Raw genomic sequence first — 24365 nt, 5'->3', positions numbered from 1 at the left:
TGACGGCTGGGTGGGTAATTTAACATGGGAAGTTGAGTGGGTAAGTTAGCGTGTAAGTGAGTGGATGGTTGAGTCAGAGAGTGAGGCGCCAAGGTGGTGAGATGTTCACTATTTTGCCTAGTATACAGGAGGTGGTAGATTCGATCCGGACCCTGTCGCCTGTATATTTGGAGTTTGAAAGTTCTCACCCGTGGTCGCCTGGATTTTGTTCTAGAACCTCAGGGTTTTCCCTCTGCATTTAGAAGCAACATGCGTTTAGAGGATTTGGCTGCAATAAATGTATCTGTGATAAGCCACTCGTATATCTATCATTTGTAGCCAGGTCTATTCTGAAAATGATCTATATAGCTTAATGGGCCTTGCCTGGTGAAATAAAAAGTAAATTTCAGTTTAAAGCTTTCATGACTGCAAGGATTCATCTTCTTGGTTCTTTCGGTAAAGTCACGTAGAATGGGAATAAAATAATAAAATAAAATAAGACAATAAAATTCTCACGACGTTTTGGCCACAACACAAGTGGCCTTCTTCAAGTGAAGAGATAGGTCTGTCCGGAAGACAGAGCTTGAATGAACGCTGACATGCAAGGACCGCGTCTATTAAGCTGTGTGGGCGGAGTTAAAATATGAATTTGCATGTTACCTGCATCACTTCCGGAGAGGAGGAGGGAGGGGGCTGGGAACACAGGCAGAGAGGAAACAAGAAAAGGGGCAAGTGCAACAGCCAAGGTGCGCTGTTGTGTCCTGAGTTGCCTTATGACTATGCTGTAAACTGGACTACTATATAATACAATAGTATACCTTCCAATCTAAACTACATGGTATAACATCATATCATAGACAAATTCCACTTTTGAATTATACAATGCGTTACTTTACACTACCCTATACTTTAGATTATAAACTATTAGACTTGTGATATTACACTATGTCTTATTCTATGAACCCAACTATATACCACACTGATGTATATTCATTATGCAATTACGATGCTATATATTGCCTTATGAGTTATGTTAAACATTACAATGTTATACTATTAATTATTATACTACATGTTGTAAACCATACCATTGACCGTGGTGTGAGAAGTATTAAGAGGCAGTGCCAGCGAAAGGGCTGCGGTCTGAAAATCACCATAAAATACAATCAATTAAGAACCGAAATGGTTTAAAACATCTTTCCAATGGTTACAAAGCCAGAATCCATCTTCTCGGTTGAAATTGTCTCTGTGCTTGTATATGTGGATGGCCTCATGAACGAATCTCTCATGGTAGCCGGTTGGCTTGCAAAGAACCTCTGTCTTGGAGAAGTCAATGTCATGTGAGCCCACTGAATTATAACAGTGATCTGCCATGGCAGAGGAGTTCGTCCTACCGTGTTTCAAGTCTGCTTTATGTTCGCGGATGGGGTCCCATATATGTCGCATGGTTTCTTCAATGTAGCTGCTACCACAGAGGCACTTTAGTTTGTAAACGCCCGGGTACTGTATGTCTGGAACCACATCCTTTACAGATGGAACCAGATCACGGATTTTTTGTACTGTGTTGAATCGGACCTGGATCTTGTGTTTATTCAGGATTTTGGAGATATTTTTGTGACCCCCGCAATTTACAGTGAGGGAAAAAAGTATTTGATCCTCTGCTGATTTTGTACGTTTGCCCACTGACAAAGAAATGATCAGTCTATAATTTTAATGGTCGGTTTATTTGTGGTGAAGGTTGTTTTGAAAACGAGCTATGTAGCTCATTGGGCCTCACCTGGTAAAATAAACATCATTTAGTGTGTAGGTAAGTGAGCGGTGTGTGAGTGAGTGCATACGTGTGTAGGTGAGTGGGCGGTGGGTGAGTGAGATATTGGGTTAGAGATATAGTAGTGGGTGGCTTGCTGAGTGGGTGAGTGGCTCGGTGGTTAAGTTAGTGGTGGTTGAGGTAGTGGGTGGTTTAATTAATAGGTGATTTAGTTTGTGAGTGGTTGAATTATTGGGTGGTTGACTGATGGGTGGGTGAATAATTCCGTGGTAATGGGTGAGTAGATGAGTGGGCGGGTGGTTGGGTGAGTGGGGGATTAGAAATTGAGTGGATTGCAGGGTAAGTGGATGTGTAAGTGGGGTGGGTAAGTAGGTGAGTGGCTGAGGGAGTGGGCAGCTGGTTGGGTTAGTGGGTGGGTTAGAAATTGAGTGGGTGGCAGGGTCAGTTGATGTGTAAGTACTGGGTGAGAAGGTGAGTGGCTCATTGAGTAAGTGAGTGGATGGGCGAGTAGGTGAGTGGATGGATGAGGGAGTGAGTGGGTGGGTGAATTAGTGGGTGGGTGAGTGGATGTTTGGGTGGGTGGATGAGTGAGTGAGTGTGTGGGTGAGTGAGTGAGTGTGTGGGTAGGTGGTTAGGTGGTTAGTGTGTGGGTTAGAAGTTGAGTGGGTTAGTACCTGAGTGAGTGAGTCGGCGGGTGGGTTGGTGAGTTCGTTGTTGGATGAGTGGGTGAGTATTAGTGGGTAGGTATGTAGGTGAGTGATTGACTGTGTGGATGGGTGAGTGAGTGAAGAGATGGGTAGGTGGGTTGGTTGGTGGGTGCGTGAGTGAGTAAGTGGGTGCGTGAGTGCATAAATGGGTAGGTGAGTGAGTTAGTGGGTATGAGATTGCGTGGGTGGTTGGGTGAGTGGTTGAGAATTAATTTTGATGAGTTAGTGGGTGGGTGAGTCGGTGAGTGAGTGGTTGGGTTAGCGTATGGGTAGGTGAGCAAGTGGTTGGGTGAGTGTGTGGGGTAGTGAGTGATTGAATAAGTGGGTGAGTGAGGGGCTGGGTGGTTGGCTTGGGTAGTGAGATTGTGGGTGGGTAAGTGAGTGGGTGAATGGGTGTATTGGTCGGTGAGTGTGTGAGTAAGTTAGTCGGCACGTGATTGAGCGGGTGGCTGGCTGAGTGCGGGAGAAGATGGGTGGGTGAGTTAGTGGGTAGGTGAGTTGGTGCGTGGTTGGGTGAGTGAGGGGGTGGTTGGGTGAATGGGGGAGTGACTGGTGGGTGGGTAAGTTAATGTGGGAGGTTGAGTGGGTGAGTTAGTGTGTAATTGGGTGAGTGGGTCAGAGAGCGGGGTGCCACTATGGTGAGATATTAACTACCTCACTGAGTATACAGGAAATCGTGTATTCGATTCTGACCCTGCTGCCTGTATATTATGAGTTTTAATGTTTTTGCCTGTGTCCTCGTGGATCTTTCTCCCGGTCCTCCAGATTTATCCCTCCGCATTTAGAGTCAAGATTTGTTTAGAAGATTTGGCTGCAATGAATGTCAGCGTGATCAGCCACTTCGTTCATGTATCAGTTGTAACCAGATCACTTCTAAAATGGTTTATATAGCTCTGTGGGGCTTACCTGGTAAATGACAAAATAGTTTAGTTGTAGTTTATTGTATGGGTGATTGGGTAGGTGGGTAGTTCGGTGCGTGGGTGGGTTAGAGGTTGAGTAGGTGGCAGGATGAGTGGGTGGGTGAGTAGATAAGTGGCTGGTGAGCATGTGGGTGGGTGAGTGCGTGAGTTATAGATTAAGTGGGTGGATGGGTCAGTGTGTGATTTGGGGCGTGAATAGGTGAGTGGGTGGGTTAGTGGAGTGTTGAGTGAAGTGGGTCGTTGAGTTAGTGAGTGGGGGGTATGCAGGTGGGTTCGTAGGTAAGTGCTTAAGTGAGTGGCTGGGTGTGTTGATGAGTGAGTGGGTTTCGCGATTGAGTGGGTGCCAGGGTGATTGGGTTCATGAGCGCTTGGCTGGGTGTTTGAGTGGGTGGGTGGGAGGCTGAGTCAGAGTGGAGCGCCAGGGTAGCGGAATGTTAACTCCCTCGCCATTTGTATAGGACATCGTGGGTTCGATCCCGATCGTGACGCCTGTATATTTGGAGTTTGCATGTTCTCCCTGTGGTTGCATGGATTTTTCTCTGGGACCTCCGAGTTTTTCATGCATATTTAGAAATATACATTTAGAGGCTTTGGCTGCTATAAATGTCCACGTGATAAGCCACTTCTTTGAGCTATCATTTGTTTGCCACGTCGTTTCCGACAAGGATCTGTATAGCTCAGTGGGCCTTACCTGGTGAATTTAAAATAATTCAATTGTAGTTGAACTATTTTAAGTGAATAGGTGGATGAGTGGGTCGGTGGGTTGGTGAGTGGCTGGTTTAGTAAGTGAGAGGTTGGATGAGTGGGTGGGTGGTTGAGTTGTTGGTTTAGAGATTCAGTACGTGGCAGGGTGAGTGAGTGGGTGGGTGGTTGAGTTGTTGGTTTAGAGATTCAGTACGTGGCAGGGTGAGTGAGTGGGTGGGTGGCTTTACGAGTAGGTGGGTGGGTGGATAAGTCAGAGAATGGGGCGCCATGGTGGCTATGAGATGTTAACTACCTCGCCTGGTATATTGAACTTCGTAGGTTCGATCCCGACCTTGACGCCTGCTGTATATTTGAAGTTTGCATGTTTTCCCCGTGGTCGTGCAGGTTTTTCTCCAGTTTCTCCAGTTTTTCCCTGCACATTTAGAAACATGAGTATTTTGAGCATTTGGCTGCTATAAATTTCCATGTGATAAGCTACTTCGTTAGGCTATCATTTGTGGCCAGGTCGGTTCTGAAAAATAGCTCTTGTAAAATAAAAAATGGTTTCATTTATAATCTACATAGGATTGACTTCCCAGGAAGTAACACACATTGTATAAACCCCAGAAGAATATTGTTTTGAGTCACCCAAACCAGAATGTGAACTGATATATTCGTATTTTCCAGCGAGGTTCTCGGCCACAGACCACCTGGACAAATATGATGTAGTTTAGGTTGCATATGAATTATTACTTGGGGTTTGTTGACATGATAAAGTTAATGTTTTCTTTGACAGGTCTATTGTGTTGTACACTCTGACAGGGGCTCAGGCTTGTTGGGGCAGCATCTGGCTGAAATGCACCTTCACAACAGGAAGATTGGAGAGAGGCTTCACAAGGAAGAGAAAACTATCGGTATTGAATCATGAAAATGTAAAACATGTGTAAAACTAGGCCCACTGATCCAACCCTAGCATCATGTCAACTATGTATTATGTTGACATTCCTTCGCACTGAGAGTAGGCATGCTAATCGGATCTAATGAATATGTGTAAACAAACACATTTCATACAGCTGTTTATTAATCGTAAAAATCAAGCGATTGAGCTGGTGAATGAGATAGACACATGCTGTCATTATTTCATACATGAACACAACCAGCCAGCCAGCGGTCATGATTTTCCACACCTAATCACATTCATCTCTTTGTTTTAGCCATCTTTGTGATGAAGGGAACTGTATTGTTCATGTGTGTGCAATGTACTTTTCAGAATATGAATTATGTTGGGTAATATATGAATTATGGCTATTAAAAGTATCTGTATTTAAGTCCATCAGGGCAAACTCTTCTGCAAAGGAGACTTAGAGCATTCAACATTGCGTCCCTTTATATTTTTGCTAATCGCAATTTTTTTCGATTTAAAGCTTTCATGACTGCAGGGATTCATATTCTTGGTTCTTTCGGTAAAGTCACGTGGAAGGGAAATAATAAAATAATACAAATAAAACATTATATAATAAAATTTTCACGAAGTTTCGGCCACAACGCAAGCAGCCGTCCTCAGGTGAAGAAACAGAGCTGTTGGAAAGACAGCATCTTAATGAACACTGCCCAGTGTTCACTGCCCAGTGTTCATTAAGACGCTGTCTTTCCGACAGCTCTGTTTCTTCACCTGAGGACGGCTGCTTGCGTTGTGGCCGAAATGTCGTGAGAATTTTATTATATTATGTTTTATTTGTATTATTTCCCTTCTACGTGACTTTGCCAAAAGAACCAAGAATATAATCGCAATATGTTCAGGAGATAAATGTCAAGGTCTGCTAGCCAAAAGAAGGCTTTAGGAGAGAGTTCATGTAGTTTTGCTATTCATTCATTAAAGGGCAATACAGTAAATGCTAAAATAAATGTTTCCAGCTAATTTTTTTTATATACGCCAGATTTACAAGTCTGTAATGTACAGAAAATACCATGGTTGGCCAGACCATTGCTCGGCATCTGCATGTGGCTCCTGGGCAGTTCAAGTGTGGCTCTGCAGAGGCGCTGCTAATTTGTAACTCTTCAATTTAACTTTATATGAAGTGAGAACAATCTGGTATCGGAGGCAGGCCATGAGTACACTCAGGGCACTCAGATTTCTAAACTCAAAATTCCACAGCCAGTCGACACGAGTCAAATTCTGTATGGCTAATCTTTATCTCTTGTGGCTCCCGCGGCCATCTGAAGATTATGGTATGCTGCTGGTAGGGTCAGGAAAGTTGGTCACCCTTGGTATATATCTGTATATGCGTTGATGATTTTGTGCAATGTTCAGCTGCTCCGTCACGACAGGGGTCCCAGTCAGTTTGACACTGCTAAATTAAGGTTCTCATGTGCTTTACAGATTTTGATAAAAATTTCAGTCTTGAATTTCTCCCAACAGGTATGGACCCTGGGCAGGAGGATGTAGAGTATGTGGGTTTCATACGGCTATATGCTGTGGTTACATTCCACATGTGATCTCCGCTTTAAAGTCATGAAACTGGTTGTAGCCCATTTAAATTTTAATATACCCGTTTAACACGTAGGCTTTCGCGGCCAATATCATCCATAATATCGTTTTTTTTTGGGTTAGATCGTTGAAATATAAATTTGTCGTTAATCCCGCCACCACCGACACAGCCAATTCGTAAGGTTTGTCACATAAACAGAACATTCCAATTCGTGAAGGGCTCACAAGTGACATCATCACATCTATCCCTCCAAGGAATGAAACAGGAGGATTTCTCTACGAATTTGGCTGTCCACCTAATGATGATAGTTGTTATTACTGGCGAAACGTCATACTCAGATTGTAAATGTTGTGGATTTTCCCTCCAACACTTCGGTTTGCTGTACTAGTAGCGGATTGGCATGTTCCGTTTACGTGACAACCTTACTAATTGGCTGTTAGGTGGTGCTAGGTTTAACGGCTCATTTATTTTTATGCGATCTAACCCAGAAAAAACTATATTATAGATTTAATATACCCTTTTGTTGAAGGACAGCCTGGGTGACCAAAGTTTTATAGGAACGGCAATAATGTTTACTTGATTAAATTAGTTTTATCATGGAGCGGTGAAATCAGCTGTTGTTCAGATGTCAGTCTAATTAGTATTACATCGTAGAAATATGAGAGTCCTTTGTGTAATAGTCTATTAACCACTGATGATGGTAACATTGGTTTAAGGTTACATTTTAAGAAGAACTAGATTGACTTACATTTTATCTTGCATAAGTACACAAATTTATAAAACAATATATTTGATTAAAGAATGCATATATTTTCTTCCATTGCACACAGTTGTACCATTGATAACAGGGCAAACAGTTACAACTGACATCACCAGATGTCACTCAAGTTCCCTGAGAGATCGATCTTGCATAACCAGTGTTCACATAATCAGTTATGTTTTCGCTAATTACCAATTACACTCAGCCGGGTATGACAGACTTGTATGAATGTATGTTGAACTTCCTTTCCACCGTACATAGCCAACCGTGCTAAGCGGAGGTGCGGGAATTAAGCGCAGAACCTATCGTTAGGATCAATGCTGTTGTAATTTTTTATGAGGATATCAATTGGTGGCTAAAATGAGATGTTCAAAGACTACAGCATGATAATCGGTACATAACATGAGTGTCGAATTATGTCTTAAGAATTACCCAGCCATTTGTACGTAAAATTCAACGTTTCTGGGTGACATCGTAAGTCCGTGTTCTTCATTGCAAGGCCCGCGGGCCGGTGGCAGTCCCTGGTGTCCTTTTTACTGCGACCCCTGACGTGCAGTCCCCGACAATACACACAAGTGAAAACACCCCATCATGCTGTCAAACCCCCCAATGGTTTCAAATGTGAGATGGCTCTTTCACTGATAATGTCTTATTCGCGAAAGTGGCCCCCCTCCGAAAATGAGTGAATATCACTGTTTTAGGTCAAGGATTGGCCAAATAAAGTAGGTATTATTTTTTGATTTAAAGCTTTCGTGACTGCAGTAATTCATATTCTTAGTTTTTTCGGTAAAGTCACGTTGAAGAGAAACAACAAAATAACAAAATATATATAAAACAATAAAAAATTCTCACGACGTTTCGACCATAACTCAAACGGTCATCATCAGGTGTGTCGGTTTGCATAAATTTATTTTGAAAACGGCATCTTTATTTATTTATATAAAAATAACGTTTGCGTCACGCGCAACGATTGGCTGTTTGCCAGGATTAGTCCATCTATTTTTTGAAAAGAGGAGGGGGGAGACGAAATTTGTTTTTATGTATGCTGTCTGAAAGCCACTGTAAGCGTGAACAATCAATCAAGAACTGAAATGATTTATCAAATCTTTCCAATGATTGCTAAGATAGAATCCATCTTCTCGGTTGAAATTGTCTCTGTGTTTGTATATGTGGATAGCCTCATGAACGAATCTCTCATGGAAGCCAGATGGCTTACAAAGAACCTCCGTCTTGGAAAAGTCAATGGCATGTGAGCCTACTGAATTAGAACAATGATCTGCTACGGCCGAGGTGTTGGTCCTACCGTGTTTAAGGTCTGCTTTATGTTCACGAATGCGGTCCGAGATATGGCGTTTGGTTTCTCCAATGTAACTACTACCACAGAGGCAACTTAGTTTGTAGACACCAGGGTATTGTATGTCCGGAATCACATCTTTTACAGACGGAACCAGATCACGGATTTTATGTAATGTGTTGAAACGGACCTGGATCTTGTGTTTATTCAAGATTTTGGAGATCTTTTTTGTGATCCCAGCAATGTAGGGTAAAGTGATGGTTTTGAAAGGCTCCTCAAGAGGGTTCTTCTTCATGGTTTGAGTGATAGCTTTGCGGATTGTATAGTCGGAGTAACCATTAGCCCTAAGAGCTTGGTGTACGTGCTTGAGTTCACTGCTTATGTGTTCCTGGTCGGATATGCATTGGGCTCTATGATACAAAGTCTTGATGAGAGAATTCTTCTGTGATGGATGGTGGTGGGAATCCGGTTTCAGATAAGCATCCGTATGGGTAGCTTTCCTGTAGACAGAGTGGCTCATTGAACCATCAGGTCTCTTTTTAATTAGGACATCCAAAAAAGGTATCTTGCCATCTATTTCGACTTCCATGGTAAATCTGATGGCTGGGTGTATGGAATTGATGTGGTCGAAGAATTGGTCTAGAGCAGGCCGGCCATGTGGCCAGATGACAAAAGTGTCATCCACGTACCTCTTCCATAAGGTTGGGCGCAGAGTGGCAGTCTGGATGGCGTCAGTCTCAAATTTCTCCATGAAAATGTTAGCTATAACTGGAGAAAGGGGGGAGCCCATTGGGGTGCCCTCAGTTTGTTTGTAGAAAGTTCCATTCCAAGTGAAGTATGTATTGGTTAAACAGTGTCTCACCAGGGGGGGTACCTCAGTGTTTAGTCCTTGATGAACCAAGTCTTCAATGATTGCAATGGTGTCAGGTACAGGAACCTTGGTGAATAAGGAAACTACATCAAAACTGACAAGCAGGTCGTCTGGGGACAGGGAAATATCCTTGATTGTTGATACCAGGTGAGTAGAATTTTGTACCGCAGAGGTGGTCTTTCCAGTGAAAGGACGCAGGATTTCAGACAAAAAACGAGCTAGTTTGTAGGTGGGGGAGCTGATAGTAGAGACTATGGGACGAAGAGGTGTATCAACTTTATGTATTTTTGGTAAGCCGTATAATCTTGGTGGCCTGGCAGCAGAAGGTTTCAATGAAAACTGTTTAGATTGATCAATTAATGCGGTTGAATCAGAAATTATTTTGTTGGTTTGTGTGACGAGGCTGTTGGTGGGATCTCTTTTTATTTTTGTATAACTACCATCGTCGAGTAATTCTTTAATTTTGTTGTTGTATTCTATTTTATCCATGATAACAGTAGCATTGCCTTTGTCAGCTGAGAGAACTACAATATCATTCCTCTTTTTTAATTTATATAATTCAAAACGCTCATTTTTGCTGAGGTTGCTAGCTGGCATCTTAGCGTTTTTGAGGGTTGCAGCGATTTCAGATCTTGCTACGTCTGCAGCGATGTGACCCAGGCCCCTGAGAGCAACGTCTACTTGGGCAATTATATCATTAACTGGTATGTGTTTAGGTGTGACTGCAAAGTTTAGACCTTTAGCTAAAACGGATTTCAGACCATCGGAAATAGAACTGTTACTGCGATTAATTACGACTTTATTAACGTCTAACTTTTTGGTGTGTGGGTCCGGTCTTTTGTTGAATAGGAGGTTAAATTTGGAAATCAGGTTTTCCTTACATTTGGTCGACATAGTAGCAGCTGAAGAGGCAGTCATATTGTCTACATGTTCCCAATCCGATGTGGACATTATTGCCGTCAATGATAAGTGTGATTTGTAGAGTGTCTTGTCTAACTGATCTAGTTCTGTGCGTATAAGTCTGATTTTTTCTGAGATAAGAGCTAAGCTAGTTTTGAAAAGAATTCGTTTCGCATTAGAAGAAGTTACAGTAGCAGAGGTGAGTGTAAATGCGATTGGTATTACCCCAATCGCATGTAAATGCGATTGGTATTACCCCAATCGCATTTACACTCACCTCTGCTACTGTAACTTCTTCTAATGCGAAACGAATTCTTTTCAAAACTAGCTTAGCTCTTATCTCAGAAAAAATCAGACTTATACGCACAGAACTAGATCAGTTAGACAAGACACTCTACAAATCACACTTATCATTGACGGCAATAATGTCCACATCGGATTGGGAACATGTAGACAATATGACTGCCTCTTCAGCTGCTACTATGTCGACCAAATGTAAGGAAAACCTGATTTCCAAATTTAACCTCCTATTCAACAAAAGACCGGACCCACACACCAAAAAGTTAGACGTTAATAAAGTCGTAATTAATCGCAGTAACAGTTCTATTTCCGATGGTCTGAAATCCGTTTTAGCTAAAGGTCTAAACTTTGCAGTCACACCTAAACACATACCAGTTAATGATATAATTGCCCAAGTAGACGTTGCTCTCAGGGGCCTGGGTCACATCGCTGCAGACGTAGCAAGATCTGAAATCGCTGCAACCCTCAAAAACGCTAAGATGCCAGCTAGCAACCTCAGCAAAAATGAGCGTTTTGAATTATATAAATTAAAAAAGAGGAATGATATTGTAGTTCTCTCAGCTGACAAAGGCAATGCTACTGTTATCATGGATAAAATAGAATACAACAACAAAATTAAAGAATTACTCGACGATGGTAGTTATACAAAAATAAAAAGAGATCCCACCAACAGCCTCGTCACACAAACCAACAAAATAATTTCTGATTCAACCGCATTAATTGATCAATCTAAACAGTTTTCATTGAAACCTTCTGCTGCCAGGCCACCAAGATTATACGGCTTACCAAAAATACATAAAGTTGATACACCTCTTCGTCCCATAGTCTCTACTATCAGCTCCCCCACCTACAAACTAGCTCGTTTTTTGTCTGAAATCCTGCGTCCTTTCACTGGAAAGACCACCTCTGCGGTACAAAATTCTACTCACCTGGTATCAACAATCAAGGGTATTTCCCTGTCCCCAGACGACCTGCTTGTCAGTTTTGATGTAGTTTCCTTATTCACCAAGGTTCCTGTACCTGACACCATTGCAATCATTGAAGACTTGGTTCATCAAGGACTAAACACTGAGGTACCCCCCCTGGTGAGACACTGTTTAACCAATACATACTTCACTTGGAATGGAACTTTCTACAAACAAACTGAGGGCACCCCAATGGGCTCCCCCCTTTCTCCAGTTATAGCTAACATTTTCATGGAGAAATTTGAGACTGACGCCATCCAGACTGCCACTCTGCGCCCAACCTTATGGAAGAGGTACGTGGATGACACTTTTGTCATCTGGCCACATGGCCGGCCTGCTCTAGACCAATTCTTCGACCACATCAATTCCATACACCCAGCCATCAGATTTACCATGGAAGTCGAAATAGATGGCAAGATACCTTTTTTGGATGTCCTAATTAAAAAGAGACCTGATGGTTCAATGAGCCACTCTGTCTACAGGAAAGCTACCCATACGGATGCTTATCTGAAACCGGATTCCCACCACCATCCATCACAGAAGAATTCTCTCATCAAGACTTTGTATCATAGAGCCCAATGCATATCCGACCAGGAACACATAAGCAGTGAACTCAAGCACGTACACCAAGCTCTTAGGGCTAATGGTTACTCCGACTATACAATCCGCAAAGCTATCACTCAAACCATGAAGAAGAACCCTCTTGAGGAGCCTTTCAAAACCATCACTTTACCCTACATTGCTGGGATCACAAAAAAGATCTCCAAAATCTTGAATAAACACAAGATCCAGGTCCGTTTCAACACATTACATAAAATCCGTGATCTGGTTCCGTCTGTAAAAGATGTGATTCCGGACATACAATACCCTGGTGTCTACAAACTAAGTTGCCTCTGTGGTAGTAGTTACATTGGAGAAACCAAACGCCATATCTCGGACCGCATTCGTGAACATAAAGCAGACCTTAAACACGGTAGGACCAACACCTCGGCCGTAGCAGATCATTGTTCTAATTCAGTAGGCTCACATGCCATTGACTTTTCCAAGACGGAGGTTCTTTGTAAGCCATCTGGCTTCCATGAGAGATTCGTTCATGAGGCTATCCACATATACAAACACAGAGACAATTTCAACCGAGAAGATGGATTCTATCTTAGCAATCATTGGAAAGATTTGATAAATCATTTCAGTTCTTGATTGATTGTTCACGCTTACAGTGGCTTTCAGACAGCATACATAAAAACAAATTTCGTCTCCCCCCTCCTCTTTTCAAAAAATAGATGGACTAGTCCTGGCAAACAGCCAATCGTTGCGCGTGACGCAAACGTTATTTTTATATAAATAAATAAAGATGCCGTTTTCAAAATAAATTTATGCAAACCGACACACCTGATGATGACCGTTTGAGTTATGGTCGAAACGTCGTGAGAATTTTTTATTGTTTTATATATATTTTGTTATTTTGTTGTTTCTCTTCAACGTGACTTTACCGAAAAAACTAAGAATAGGTATTATTTGCTTATGTTTTTAAATGTCTGTAATAAAACTATATTTATGCCACCAGCTGAATGAGTGGCAGGAGGACTGGGTGACGTTCTTCTCACGGCAGCGACTGCAGCTTCAGCTGGACATGATAGAGAAGGACTACGGTGAACGGGAAACCCGCGAGCTCTGGTCTCGGCTTCAGGTTCGTAAGCCGTTTCACTCTCGCCCTTAACCCTTTACCGTTCCGAGACGACTGCTCATTTCAGAATGGGTCTCGTTCACCACCGAATCTCGGAACGCGCAAGCGGTTCAGCGGTAATTTTATTTAGAGAGGCATAGCGCCGTTGTTTTTAAAGACATTGTACACGCCACAGAGCACCGTAGCGACAGGACAGCACTCTATTATAGCTGGTACCAAACTGTGCTACACACCTTCCCGCACGGCCTTGTGGGATCCTCAGTACCGATAAAGTTATTTAATATTTACTTCCTATTACGTTCCGATGACGTACACGAGATTCAGCGGTGAATGGGATGCACCCCGCAACTTGCAGTCATCTCGGAGCAGGAAAGAGTTAATACATGCAGCAGTGTAGTTCATCATGTGCACAAAGGTAAAGTGGTGTTTCACACGCAGGCTTTCGCGACCAATATTATTCATGATAAAGTTTTTTTTGGCTTAGATCGCGTAAGTGTAAATGCGTCGTACACCCACATCCACCCAACACAGCCCATTAGTAATGTTTCTGACATGAACAGAACGTGCCATTTATGTTATTGCTCGGCACTCTGGTGTGTTAGAGAGGAAACGCAGAACATTTTCAAACGAGTACGACCTTTAGCTGGTGATTACAACCAGCATCATCAAGCAATTGCCAGAAGCGTTCTGACTTCTGGCAATTGCCTAATGGCAATTGGAGTGGGTGTACGACGCATGTAAATTTATGCGATCTAACTCGAAAAAAACGTTATCATGAATAAAATGGTGTTGTTTTTTGCGTGGTGTGCAGCTTCGGTTGGGGGATTTTTTCCGGGACGTAGAGGTGGTTCCGGCACTGCTCCACGGTGACCTATGGACTGGGAACGCTGCAGAGATAAATGAAGGGCCCGTCATCTTTGACCCAGCCTCCTTCTATGGGCACTCGGAGTACGAGCTTGCCATCGCTGGGTAAGAAAAAACTACAAACAACCAAAACAATAGCAGCAACTGCCGTTCACTGCCCTGTCTGTGGCATGCAAGGTTCATTCGTATAACCTCAGTGTGGCAAGGGCTGGCTCATTAAATAAATAACAGAGACCAGGTAGAGTTGTGGTTGAGATGTCTACATGCTGAGGTCTCCACCCTCTCTATTTGCTAACTTACAAAGATTCATCCTTCCTTGCTAAGGCTTTTTGGGCAAATCCTGTTAAAGCTGATACGGTGCACAAAACAATAGTGGAACGATAAAACTCTTACTTATCCATGGCACTTGAGGATGCTTGAATGTTCCAAAAACACAGTTTGTCGAACAAGGAACCCCTGGTTCAGAGACAAGTTGCCACTGATGTGCTTTACCAGAAATCCAAGCTGAAGATAATTCATTACACGTCAAATGGAATTCAAACCCTCAGAGCTGGGATATGCTTCAGTGAACAAAAACACATTTGACATGATGTTTACTGTGCAGCCATTGGTGACCAAGTTGAGACCACAGCATTCCTGCCCTCAATTCGCAGGAACGTTTGTTGATAGATGGCTCACTGAATTTTGAACGGAGGACCTCAATGGCATTGGGTCGGTGCTCTGACATTGAAATTAACCTCGAGCCACTCAATTTTCTGCATTACGTTGAATTTGTGAAAATGTTGTTCATTGTTATGTTGTTCGTGCTGGAACAGCAGCATTGTAAGATTTTGAATGTTTGGTGTTGTTTGGGTACAGGATGTTCCAGGAGCTTTAGCTCCACGCTTCACTCATCCTACCACGCTCTCATCCCAAAGTCACAAGGCTTCGGCAAGAGCCAGAAGCGCTAGCAACTCTTCCACTACCTGAACCACTGGAATCACTTTGGGACAGGATACCGAGGGTCATCCATCTCCACCATGCGCAGTCTCCTCAAGTGAATGAACGGTGCAGGAAATCGTGGGCTATGGTGTATGACTATAAAAATTCTTATCGGCCATGATATACATTGTTGAATAAAGGCCTTCCCTAAGCCACCACTTAGGCATTCCACGTGAGTGTGACCGGGGGTCCCTTTGTTCCACATCCTGGCCGTGATCTCCACGCGAAAACTGGGTCAGTTAATGTCCGAATCAGAATCTTTAATTAGGCTGGACGAATCTGATGAGCTATAAAGCTCTTTTTTTCACATATGTCCAGTCGGGGCGAGTCAGAAAGTTACAACAACAAACAACAGTACAAACAGATGGGAGGGCAAAGTAAAGGAATGCGAAGCAAATTTTGACTTAAAACTTTCGTGACTGCAGGAAATCATATTCTTGGTTCTTTCGGTAAAGTCACGTAAACAACAAACAAAAACAATAAAATAAAGATCGCTTGTGTTGCGATTGAAACGTCCTGGGTTTTTTGCTTTTATTATTTTCAATTGATTTTTTGGGGGTTATTTATTTTCTTATTTTTTTATTTCATTTGAATTTTATTTCTTGTTTTCTATTTACGTGACTTTACCGAAAGAACCAAGAATATGAACGCTAACCAAGTCATGAAATAAAAATATATAAGAGTTCAAATTGCATTAGAGCATCAATTCCTGCCAAATTTTTTTATCACCAAATGCCATTTTGGGCAATGCAGCATAACAAAAACAATCCCAGATGTTTGGCTAGTACCAGTTACAGTGTATGTTTTTGTTGTTGTTTTGCTATGGGAGTAAACCCATGCAGAGAAAGGGACCAGAATTAGGAAAGCGAAGCCAGGCACTCCTTCAGAAGATGCCATGCACGGGCGTGTCCACTGCACCACCCTGACGCCCAAACAAATGGAATTCAAATAATCTACAATACTGGCAAATAAACCCTATTAGTATCAACCGAATGTCTGGACAATCTGACCCCCTCTACACAAGCAACAGCTGAGAGTCAACGCTGTGATGTTGTGCGATTGGTGCAAGCGACCCATCGTTGTGTTTTAATGTTGAGCGGTTAAACTTGCACTGTTGTGGGGTGAGGTCAAGGCCGATGGCTGCTTCCAGCGGTGTCAAGATGAGCGTTTTGAAGAGGCTCGCGAAGGATGATACTTGGCAGTTGGGTGCAGTCTCCCTCCATTAACAACAGAGGGCAGAGGAGCGACGCTCACAACAATTGGCTGAGCACTGGGCGTATACAACGCATGAAGTCGGCAGCAAGTTTATCTCAGGGAGTTGACCCGCACACGACAACTGGGTCTGTCCCGCGTGTTCACGCTATAATGCGGCTGCCTTCATTTAGGGAACGCGCACCGCCATAAGGCGACTTGTGAGCGGTCGACGCCGAACTACTTTCTTGAGCTGCGCGGTTGAGCGAGACGAGACGGTAACGCGGCGGCGTCCCCTCAAGTTATTTGTAACCCAATTCTGACTGCGCTTGGACATTCATTACGGGGGAAATAGTTTTCGCTTAATGCGGCACTTTTCAGGAACGCATCTACTGCGTTAAACGAGGACCCGTCGTACAGGTGCTGTGCACACTGTACTCGGAATCAAAATCTGTTTTGACCCTGGAGAAATCCGAAGCGCTATCAAGCTCTCACTCACAGGTGTCCAGTAAGAGGCGGTGGGGGGGTCACCAAGTGACACGCAGCTTGACCGTGGAGTAGACCGCGAGGACGCCAAAGTCGCCTAGGCAACGCCGCCCCCCTCTGGCTCTGCCTGCCTCGCTCTGTGCACGTGAGGTGCCAACCACGTGACGCGGGCCACTGCGCGCGTTGCGTCACCGCTCACCGTGGGGGGCCCCTCCGCTACGTCCACATCGTACAGTCGCACATTCTTTAATAGTCACACTCTTAATCATGTTTATGGTCATCGTCATTAAAGGTGAGTTTAATAATAATACCACTACTACACAATGTGTGCATTAATATATACGGCATGAATAAAACGCACCTGTAAATATCCTAAGTAAGTTTGACCTGACATTATTGCACAACAATTGCCCAGCCACCGTGGGATGTTTATCCTCCAATGTGTATCTGGCTCTGACCTGACTTATATAAAAGTGCAGCTCTGCAATTGCTTGGTCACACCACCGCTGGTGAAAAGACCTTCATGAGAGCAAACTCTTTTCGAGTATTTGGTCTACTTTTCCATATAACAATAGGTTTTACCCTTTCTGGCAATACAACAGGTGTTAAGATGTTAAAACACCAAACAGAATCCTTATTCAAGGAATCCTGTCTGCATTAACCACACGTACTTGTGGTGAACATGCAAACATGCTCTGATAATATATGCATTGTCTTTGAAACTGATTAGTCCACACCAGGAAGGTCCCATATTCTACTTTTCCACGTTGACCAGGTGTGTTGGAAGAGCCGGCTGAAAGCCACACTTGGCTGCATCACACGTGACTTGCCGATCAGCTAACTGTGGTGTACCCATTTAGCGACCTCTGGTCTGTGAGTTCAGTTTACTAACCATTAACAGCATGGCAGCTTTCTAATTGGCTTGTGTGACAATTAACCCATGTCATTATCTCTTGCACAGCCTGAAATAAGTTTTGGCGTCAGGGATGGAAATTATGACTCACCCACCTGCACCTGCCTTGTGCTCCCAGACACCTAAGGACCTTACTACCGCTGTGAGAAATTGACGGGCGTAGACTGCTGCATGGCGATGATGTATTCACGTCGTTCCTGCTGTTTTCCTCTTTTGCTAGGTGATGCAATTGGTGTGCCAACACCTCCAGATGCAGTTCCTGAAGGACGTGGGCATTCGGGACATGTTCGTTTTGCCTGTGATGAATGAGTTTGTCCAAACACACAGGGAAGTCAGCCTGTTCATCGAGGTGCGTTTCCCATGTTTATTTCACTCGATTGGTCGTCTGTTTGCAAGGTCATGCTCTGCCCAGAGGTCACCCACTGAGATTTTTTTAATCGTAACATTACCGTCACTTGGGTTTGGCGATCGATTCAACGGGGCAAAAATATTTGTAAGAAGCGTAAACATGGCAACGTGATCATTGTCAGACCACGGAGGACCTTCAGAATGCCGAGTATGATCTTTAAATTGATCCTGGACTCGTTCGGGGGATATTTGAACAATTTGAATATTGGGGCGATATCGTCTTGCTACGGGTCTGGGTGAGAAGTCTCCCAGCGGTTTTTTGAGTCCATGATCGAGATTTTTGGGTTAGAGCACGTAAACATGCACTCAATAATACACTAAATATGCACTATTTATTTATGTATACAGTGAGGGAAAAAAGCATTTGATCCCCTGCTGATTTTGTACGTTTGCCCACTGACAAAGAAATTATCAGTCTATAATTTTAATGGTAGGTTTATTTGAACAGTGAGAGACAGAATAACAACAACAAAATCCAGAAAAAACGCATGTCAAAAATGTTATATATTTGACCCCCTCTCAATCAGAAATAAATTAGGTTAGCTTTACATTTGACTGACAGTGAATCAGCAGAAGAAGCAGTCATGTTGTCAATGTAATTCCAATCAGAAGGTGACATTTTTTTGTGTTAACATTAAATGAGCTTGTAGGAGAGTCCTGTCTAAAGTATCGAGTTCAAATCGGAGTAGCCTTATCCTCTCTGAGATTTAAGATAGGCTGGCCTTAAACAGAATCTGTTTAGAATTCGGAGAAGATACAGCAGAAGAAGTGAGTGTGAAAGCGATGGGTATTACCTTGTGATCGCGGCATCTTTTGAGGAAGGTCAGCGTCTCGATGAGCTGTGACTTCTTGTCCCGTTGTCTGTTAAAAGCTCTAACAGATAGGTGAAAGCCCTCCCCGTAGAGGTTATCAATTCTAGATTTAAAGCTTTCGTGACTGCAAGGATCCATACTCTTTGGTTCTATTCGGTAAAGTCACGTAGGTAAATAATAAAACAACAATAATCACGACGTTTCAGCCACAACACAAGCGGCCTTCATCAGGTGAAGGAACCAGGCTGTCTCGAGGACAGCGCTGGAGTGAAACACAGCCACGCTCAGACCGCGACCGTTAAGCTGTGTGCGAGGAAACAAGGTGCCTTGACAAAGGAATTAGCATAAAAATTAGCATTTGATTGGCCGACTTAGCATGATGAACGGTGTAGAGGTGGTGTACATATGGGTGCACATGCCGGTTGGTGCGGATTGGAATCACATAGCCAACATGACTGCTTCTTCTGCTGATTCATTGTCAGTCAAATGTAAAGCTAACCTGATTTCTAAATTCAACCAGCTATTAAAGAAGAACCCAGTTCCACATATAACAAAACTCGACGTCAACTAAATCGTCATTAATCAGAGTAGCACGCCGATTTCGGACAATCTGAAAACAGTACTGGCTAGGGGACTGAATTTTGCTGTCACCCCAAAACACATACCAGTAGATGATATCATCTCTCAGGTCGATGTAGCCCTCAAAGGCGTGGGACACATCCAAGCAGACGTTGCGAGAGCTGAAATAGCCACTATTCTTAAGAATGCTAAGAAACCCATTAGTAACATCAGCAAAAATGAACGCTTTGAACTCGCGAATTTAAATAAACAGAAGTGATATAGTCATCCTCTCAGCCGATAAAGGCAACGCTACTGGTATTATGGATAAAGATTCATACAACAACAAAATCCAGAATCTGCTCAACGATGGAAGTTACTCAAAAATTAAAAATGACCCTACCAATAGCCTAGCGATAAAAACCAACAAGATCATCACAAGTTCGACCTCCCTAATCGACCCAACTAAACGTCCCTCCCTAAAACCTTCTGCTGCAAGACCCCCTAAATTCTATGGTCTTCCCAAGATTCATAAAGAAGGCACCCCACTACGACCCATCGTATCCACGATCAACTGCCCTACCTATAGACTAGCCCATTTTCTGTCAGATACCTTGCTGCCTTTCACTGGCAAGACCGCCTCAGCAGTACTTAACTCAGCCCAATTGGTCTCTATGGTCAAAGACGTTGTACTCTCCCCTGATGATATTCTTGTCAGCTTCGATGTGGTCTTTTTGTTCACCAAGGTCCCAGTACCTGATACCATTGAAATAATTGAAAATTTGGTCCAACATGGACTAGACCCCGATACACCTGCACTGGTTAGGCACTGCCTCACCAATACCTACTTTACTTGGAATGGCTCCTTCTACAAACAAAATAAGGGTACCCCCATGGGATCCCCCTTGTCACCAGTGATAGCCAATATTTTCATGGAGAAATTTGAATCAGATGCCATCCAGACTTCCACCCTCAGACCTTCCCTTTGGAAGAGATATGTGGATGACACTTTCGTCATTTGGCCACATGGCCTCCCAGCTCTGAACCTTTTCCTACACCACATCAATTCCAGACATCCCGCCATCAAATTCACCATGGAAGTGGAGAAAGATGGCAAGCTACCATTCTTAGATGTTCTGTTTGAGAGGAGACCTGATGGCTCATTGGGGCATTTTGTCTACAGGAAACCCACCCACACAGATTCCTACTTGAAACCTGATTCCCACCACCACCCAGCCCAAAAGAATTCTTTCAACAAAACTTTATACCATAGGGTTCATTGCATTTCGGACCAACACCACCTGACCAGTGAATTAAAAACATGTACAACTGGCCCTCAAAAGGAATGGATATTCTGACCGTACCAACCGCCAAGCTGTTTCTCCCTCCATACAGAAACAACCACTTGATACTCCGGTCAAAACCATCACATTACCATATATAGCAGGCGTTACAAAAAGATTTCCAAAATTCTAAACAAACACAAGATCCTGGTCCGGTTCAATACAGTAGACAAAATTCGTGATCTGATCACATCCATGAAGGATGTCATTCCTGACTTACAGTACCCCGGGGTTTACAAATTGAGTTGTACCTGCGGTGATTGCTATATCGGGGAGACAAAGCGACATGTCTCTGGCCGAATTCGCGAGCACAAATCAGATTTGAAACACGGCAGAACGAATTCTTCTGCCGTAGCTGATCACTGTTACAACGCTGTGATTGATCATGATATAATTTTCTCCGATACCAAGGTTCTTTGCAAACCCACGGGTTTTTATCAGAGATTTGTTCACGAGGCAATTCAGATCTACAAACACAGACACAATTTCAACCGAGAAGATGGTTTCAAATTAAGCAACCATTGGAAAGATGTTCTAAATCGAACCAAACATTAAACTAATTTTCAATGGTACAGTATATTTTTCAAGTAGTGGTACCCCAAACTTTCGCAGCTCTTAAAAATTCCCTTTTCACACCCATCAATAGGTAAACTCCCCCTCCCCCCCCGCGCCAACCGGCATGTGCACCCGCATGTACACCGTTCATCATGCTAAGTCGGCCAATCAAATGCTAATTCTTATGCTAATTCCTTTGTCAAGGCACCTTGTTTCCTCGCACACAGCTTAAAGGTCGCGGTCTGAGCGTGGCTGTGTTTCACTCCAGCGCTGTCCTCGAGACAGCCTGGTTCCTTCACCTGATGAAGGCCGCTTGTGTTGTGGCCGAAACGTCGTGATTTTTGCTGTTTTATTTTTTACCTACGTGACTTTACCGAATAGAACCAAAGAGTATGGATCCTTGCAGTCACGAAAGCTTTAAATCTAGAATTAACCTAATCCTCTCTGAGATTAATGATAGACTTGCCTTAAATAGAATCTGTTTAGAGTTCGGTGAAGATACAGCTGCAGATGTGAGAGTGAAAGTGATGGGTATTACCTTCTGGTCGCGGCATCTTTTGAGGAAGGTCAGCGTCTCGATGAGCTGTGACTTCTTGTCTCGTTGTCTGTTAAAAGCTCTGACAGATAGGTGAAAATCTTCCCCGTAGAAGTTGTTAATTCTAGATTTGAAGCTTTCGTGACTGCAAGAATTCATACTCTTTGGTTTTATTCGGTTAAGTCACGTAGGTAAAAAACAAATTAAAATTAAATAAATGAAAAAATTAAAACGACGTTTCGGAGGCAACACAAGCTTCCGTCTTCAGGTGGAAACAGTCACAGCAAAAAATTGCTGCACCAAGTGGCGAGGCTCTGGGAACCTCTGGCTTAAATACAGGTTAAGGGAGGGGGGGGGGGGCTGAGCCATGTAGGGGGACCTTGGTGGGGTGAGGGGCTGAGTTAATCCGTCTTTTGCTGTGTAGAGGGTGAGGGGGTGGGTCACTGTGTGTGTGCAATAGAAAAGGAACAATAGAAAAAAATATAAAGATCGGCAAGAATGTGCAGCAAGGTGCGGAGTAGAAAACCGTGGAAATAGAAAAGCTTAAATGCAGGTTAAGGGGGGGGGGGAGGAGCCATGTAGGGGGACCTTGGTGGGGTGCGGGGCTGAGTTAATCCGTCTTTTGTTGTGTAGAGGGTGCGTGGGATGGGTCACTGTGTGTGTGCAATAGAAACGGGAAAAAAATATAAAAATTAAAGATCGGCAAGAAAGTGCTGTAAGGGGGAAGTATAAAAAAGGGAAATAGAAAGTTCGGAAGGAATATGCTTGGTATACCACTACTTGAAATTGCTGTTAGAAATTAGTTGACGTTTGGTATGATTTAAAACGTCCTTCCAGTGGTTGCTTAATTTGAAACCATCCTCTCGGTTGAAGCTATAATGAATGATGAGTGCTTACACAAGTGGGGGAAACCAGAGCACCTGGAGAAAACCCACGCATACGAGGGGGCAGCACTTTAAACCGTACATGCAAAGATGGCGATTATCCCAATTTCTGTACCGTCTTCTCCTGGCCAGCCAGCCAGGAGAAGGCACCTCGACGCCCACGGGAAGGGGGTTTCACAACATTCACTGTGTGGTCCACTAACCCTTGCTGCCTTCCACTGCTGGATTACAGGCTTGCAACACGACCGCCTGGTGAATAATAGTAATTATTTAAAGTTTTATAGCGCGCACAAGAACGACTCAGAGGCATGAGGAACCACACACGTGCAGGAAGGAAGCCACGTGGTGAGCCAGTACCAACGATTGTCCAAGCTCTGCAGTCCTCTATGGAGGCATTATGCGCCAATTAATTACGAGTGTTTATACACGTGGGGGAAACCGGAGTACCCATAGAAAACCCATGCGTGCGAGGGTGAAACACTCTATCCCTGTACAGATATACAACAAGGTGAAGATGGTGATTAGTCCACTTGCTCTACTGCCTTCTCCTGGCGAGTCAGGTTATAGCACCTTGACGCCCACGGGAAGGGGATTTGACAACATCATTGTGCGGTGATTCGCCAACCCTCGCTACCTTCCACAGTGCTGGATTAGAGACGTGCGCTACCAACACCAGGCGAATGATAACAATAATAACTTTCTACTTATAACTTGATAACAACAGGCGAATGAGAACAACAGGCGAATGAGAACAGACGAATGGTAAGAACAGGCGAATGATACCAATAATTATTATTTCCACTTACAACTTGATAACAATAATTATTTCTTCTTTTAACGAAATAATCACAATTTTTTCTCCTTATAACGTGATTACAACAATAATAACAACTAGTTCTACTTTTAAATTGATAACAGGCAAATGATAAAGACGGGCACGACATCTACGTCTCTATATAAGGAACGAAACAGGGTGAACGCCTCCACAAATCTGGCAGTCGCCTGCTGAAGCTAGTTGTAATTACTGGCGAAACGTCGTACTCAGATTGTAAATGTTGTGGCTTGACTCTCCAACACACCGGTGTGCTGTACTAGTTACAAATTGGAATGTTCTGTTTACGTGACAACCCTTACTAGTTGGCTGTGTCGGGTGGTGGTGGGTTTTAAAGACACATTTATAGATTTACGCGATCTAACCCCCAAAGAAACCTCTTATGGATGATATTGGTCATGAAAGTCTACGTGTTAAACAAACCCGAAGGAATCAGAGAAAAATGGACACGACCACGGGAGAAGATGCAAACTCCAAATATACAGGCTCAGGGTTGGGATTGATGACTTCCTGTATTCTGGGCGAGGTAGTTAACATCTCAACACCATAGTGACCCATTTTCTGACTCAACCACCCACTCACACACTAACTCACCCACTCAACCTCCCACACTAAATTACCCACCCACCAGTCACCCAACCATTTATCCAACCACCCACTCACTCAACCACCCACACATTCA

At 43.4% G+C, this 24365-nt stretch overlaps 1 protein-coding gene and 1 long non-coding RNA gene across 2 annotated transcripts in view; both read left to right on the top strand.

Moving 5' to 3' along the window:
- Nucleotides 1–24365, top strand: part of LOC142930460 (uncharacterized) — a 205939-nt gene that overhangs the window by 5703 nt on the left and 175871 nt on the right. The window contains exon 2 of the long non-coding RNA XR_012946390.1: nt 4881–4972. This is a non-coding gene — a long non-coding RNA (uncharacterized LOC142930460). The remainder of the gene's footprint in view (nt 1–4880; nt 4973–24365) is intronic.
- Nucleotides 13181–16154, top strand: LOC142930459 (fructosamine-3-kinase-like). The gene is made up of 3 exons (XM_076072815.1): nt 13181–13324; nt 14133–14290; nt 15044–16154. The coding sequence occupies exons 1-3, from the start codon at nt 13268–13270 to the stop codon at nt 15060–15062; spliced, it is 234 nt and encodes a 77-aa protein (XP_075928930.1). The 5' UTR covers nt 13181–13267; the 3' UTR covers nt 15063–16154.

The sequence above is a fragment of the Petromyzon marinus genome, chromosome 39 (genome assembly GCF_048934315.1).
Source record: "Petromyzon marinus isolate PM22_M1 ecotype Great Lakes invasive population chromosome 39, UKy_Petmar_22M1.pri1.0, whole genome shotgun sequence".
In the NCBI taxonomy this organism is placed as follows: domain Eukaryota; kingdom Metazoa; phylum Chordata; class Hyperoartia; order Petromyzontiformes; family Petromyzontidae; genus Petromyzon; species Petromyzon marinus.
The sequence above is the reverse complement of the archived record's forward strand: the minus strand, read 5'-3'. Positions and strand labels throughout refer to the sequence as shown.